The sequence below is a fragment of the Empidonax traillii genome, unplaced genomic scaffold (genome assembly GCF_003031625.1).
Source record: "Empidonax traillii isolate 1590-97213 ecotype Southwest subspecies unplaced genomic scaffold, ASM303162v1 scaffold73:size1297144, whole genome shotgun sequence".
In the NCBI taxonomy this organism is placed as follows: Eukaryota; Metazoa; Chordata; class Aves; order Passeriformes; family Tyrannidae; genus Empidonax; species Empidonax traillii.
In genome coordinates this window covers 622,959-626,796 of record NW_020955266.1, presented here as the reverse complement: position 1 = coordinate 626,796, position 3,838 = coordinate 622,959, and the positions used below count along the sequence as shown (strand labels likewise).

General features: G+C 39.2%; 1 protein-coding gene across 1 annotated transcript in view; it reads right to left on the bottom strand.

Moving 5' to 3' along the window:
* Positions 1-19: 19 nt before the first annotated feature.
* CA10 (carbonic anhydrase 10) overlaps positions 20-3,838 on the bottom strand; it is a 174,388-nt gene continuing 170,569 nt past the window's right edge. Inside the window, exons 7-9 of the mRNA XM_027880602.1 lie at positions 3,400-3,554; positions 1,032-1,206; positions 20-248 (exon numbers count right to left, since the gene is read on the bottom strand). Of these exons, the coding sequence (XP_027736403.1) occupies positions 226-248; positions 1,032-1,206; positions 3,400-3,554 (353 nt within the window). The 3' untranslated portion in view covers positions 20-225. The remainder of the gene's footprint in view (positions 249-1,031; positions 1,207-3,399; positions 3,555-3,838) is intronic.

The window sequence follows — 3,838 nt, the reverse complement described above, 5'->3', positions numbered from 1 at the left end:
TTTTTTTTTTTTTTTTTTTTTTTTTTTTTTTTTTTTTTTTTTTTTTTTTTAAATTTCCACCGATCATATGAATGAATTTTGAGTTGAGTTTCCAGCATGGCAGCTCTTTTCCCACAGCACGTGCTGTTGTGAACCCAGGGAGTGAGGTTGGGTGCATTCCAGATGATGTCAGATCCCAGCAGTAGCATTCCACTGTCGTCATGGGTTCTGCCTGCTCTGCCTTGCTTACTTGAGGAGCCACTCATTTACTGAAAGAGAAACAAAAACCATTAGGCTTCAACAAACTCCAGGTATTAGGCACTTAATATGGCTGAAAAAAAACCCAGGAGGTTCAGTTTCCTCCTCTTTCTGGAGAAGAATTAAGTCTGAATGGCTGTTTCTTTGAAGTCACTGCACTGCTGCTGAAAATGTGCTTTCTTTTCCAACCTTCACTACTCTTTCATAACCATAATATTACTGATAAGAAGGCACTTTTACACCGTTATTGCAGGTAACACAGCTGTGTGCACAGGCTGAAAGGTGCCTGAGACACACTAAAGCCCAGTTGTGAGCTGCAGCTGTGGCACTGTCAGGCTCTTCCCGCAGGTGACCGAGTTGGTTCATGGTTTAATATCCATTGTGTAACACCACACTTCTGCGTCTGAGTGCTTGCTATAGTGCCGCACCTTTCAAATGAAATTAATTTTTTTTTTTTTTTTTTGAGATCAGTTGTCAGCAAGACAAGCTCATCCCCCTCTGTGGGTGGAAAAAATGGAGCAAAATGCACTTTGTAAGGTGAGAAGATTTTAAAATGAGGCAAGAAAAGTGAAGGCCTGTCCTATTTGCTTTTAAAAACACATTAGATATCCCAGGCTTTTTTTCTTTGTCATGTTTCCTGCCTGTTTCTGGGCAAGTTTCCTCATCTATTTCCAATATGTAATGTTTGACTGATACCATCATTCCCTCAGATCTGGAGTTTTAAGTGGTTTTATTTGTGTGCTTTATGTGCTTGGTCTTGGCACTGAAAGGGTTATTCTGGAGGCAGAACATACCTCTATACTGTAGTTTCTGTGCTCTATTGTTTGGACAATCTTTCCCCTGTAAACTAAAGTTGATATTAGTTCGGATACATCGGTTGTTGAGAGGCTGGACTGGTCTGAAATTGTCGCTCATGCTCAGAAATATCTGTGATGGCTGATTCTGGCTTAGCAGTCGTAAAGAATGCATCTGTACAAAATACAAAGCAAGGGGTGGGGGGGTTAGTTCTGGTCTTTCCTGAAAGTAAAAAAAACCAACACAAAACACTATTAAATAGAATGATTAATAAATGAAAGCAAAACAGAATTTCAGAGGTTTGTACCCAGAGGTGGGTTTGAAAGAGTTAAAACTGTTCCTTCTGTGGTCCTCTGTTTCTGAGCCCCTTTTTAAACAAAAGTAACTAGTTTTGTGTGGAGCAAAGGAAAATGGTATGAGGTGTCCCTGTCTGAGCAGGAAACAAATGGAGTCCACGGTACTGGATGGCAGCAGGGAAAACCAACTTTATGAGTGACAAGAGCTGATTTCCCAAGTTTTGTAGCTATTAGTGTAGCTTTCAGTCGAGCAGCCACGGTTTTGGTTGATGTTACTCCAGAACCAGGTAGGGGCAGTCAGGATGGAAGGAAAACTGACAGTCCTGCTGCTGGAGTCACGAAATTAATGATGTTAAAAACTGAGATCCTCTGTCTCTTGACAGGTCTGTCATGATATTGTCTGTGCTGTGACAATTATTGTTCTTACAGCCGACTCTGGCCTTGTTTTGGGATGGTTTTACAGATCAGAGGGAATTAGTCATGCAGTGCATCCAGCAGTGGTTCTTATGGTGACTGTGCAACTGTGCTAAAGGCAAATTAAAGTCAACCCAAACCAGAGAGGTTAAAAAAGCCTGCAATCTGTAAATGAGAAATGCCCAAAATATTTTGGTTTGAAGTCATAAAAAGACAATATTTTCTGTGTCAGCATACAATTTTAAGAGGTTTGTTTATGGCATTTAATGCTTCAGTGGAGAAATCCAGGAGCTGGGTTTTTATACACTGAAAATCCTTAACAGCTTCCAGGGAAAACTGGAGCTGTGCATTGCTTTTCCAGTCTGAGTACACAATGTAATTAGTAAGTATTCCACGAAATCAATTTGCAGCACTAATAATGGAGGATGTAACTAACCATTAAAGCACGACAAGGAGTAAGTATCATGAGATTATAACCCATAGGTAGTAGCACAGACTCCAGAAATATTCCAATCCGTGTTTTGTACACTGGTGTTGCAACTAAAAATGTTGCTTGTAGGAAAATATTCAGGTCCTGTGTTTGAAAAGTACAGAATGTTCAGCATGTTTGCCTGTGCTCAGCTGTGTCCTTCTCCCAAATTACCCATTTAGAAAAGAAACAAAGTGCTTTCTCTGCATCCAGACAAAACTGGACAGAAGGAATATCACAAAAATAAAACATCCTAGGCTTTTTAAAGTCATCTTATTTACAATGTTAATATGATTTTAAATCCCAAAGTGATATTTAGGGTTGGTTTATCGTTCCTCATTTCATTTCTCAGGCCAGATTGCTTCTGCTGCATGCTTGGGGCAGGCAGATGGTGGTTTGAGTATTCCTTTGGGGTTCTGCTATGCAAGACAGTGGGTTTTAGTTCAGCTCACAGCTCTGCAGGCAACTCACTGATGGAAACTCTGGAGAAGACTGTGATTGGTGTTAAACTTGCTGTTTTCTGATGTCAGGCCTTGGATTGTAAGCAAGTCGTACAGAAATGTAGTCTGAGACTTTTCCCCTGGTGTTTCCTCAACGGTGTGGTTTTGACTGTGAAATTTATTTTCTCTTGTAAAATTTATCCAGCTTGTCTCTGATAGGGCCTTCAACATATCAGTCTGATTTTTCTGAAGGTATTTGCTGTACCTATCCTGTCATTTTTTTCCATATCAGAAGGCATTAGCTGATTTTTATTCAAGGAGATATTGTATCTCTGTCCTATTAATGTGCTATCAACACAAATTTATTCTGACCTAAGAATGGCCTCTATTGTAAACAATAACCTCAGTTATTTTAGTACAACACTTCTATACTTGTTCTAGAATCCCCAAATAACTATTCACAGCATCACAGAATAACTGAGTTTGGAACAGACTGCTGGAAACCACTTGATTCAACCCCTCAGTAGGGCCCACATCAAAGATACTGATGGAGCTCTAAACAGTTATTATTTCCTTTTTGAAAAAACAAAAAAAACCCTTCTTCATTGCTTTTGCAAACCATATAAAATGCATGCAGAGATCCCCACAGCAAAAGGTTGAATCTAATTTTTAATGTAAAGCGATACAAATATGTTTAAGATACTTTTTTGTACGAATACTAGATTGAATAACTTTTAAATTATTTTACCTGCATCCTTGTTATGTAGACAGGTTTGTTCATTATTATCCAGCTTGCTGTTTCATAGCAGGGTGGAATTGTCATTGACCCATCATATGTAATGAAACTAGATGTCTCTGGATAAAGTTCCTCAATATTAAGCCCCTGTAGTAAGTATGCATCATCTGGAGAATAAAGAAGGAAAAAAAAAAAATGAGGTAAAACAAAAGCTTCACCAGAAAACATACAACCCTTTTGATGTATCTCTACTCCAGAACACGCTCTTCGGTTTTACCAAGGTATGAAGTGTAACAAATGTACATTTCTGAATGCTCCAGTTTGGACAAGAAAGAGTAACCCAAAGTCACTAATCCTGCTTGGGTTGAGCTGCACCCCTGTGAGCTGAGCACAGGAATTCCCAGGGAAACTCTGAGTCACATTTAAGAAGGGGAGTTAAAAGCTTCCTGAA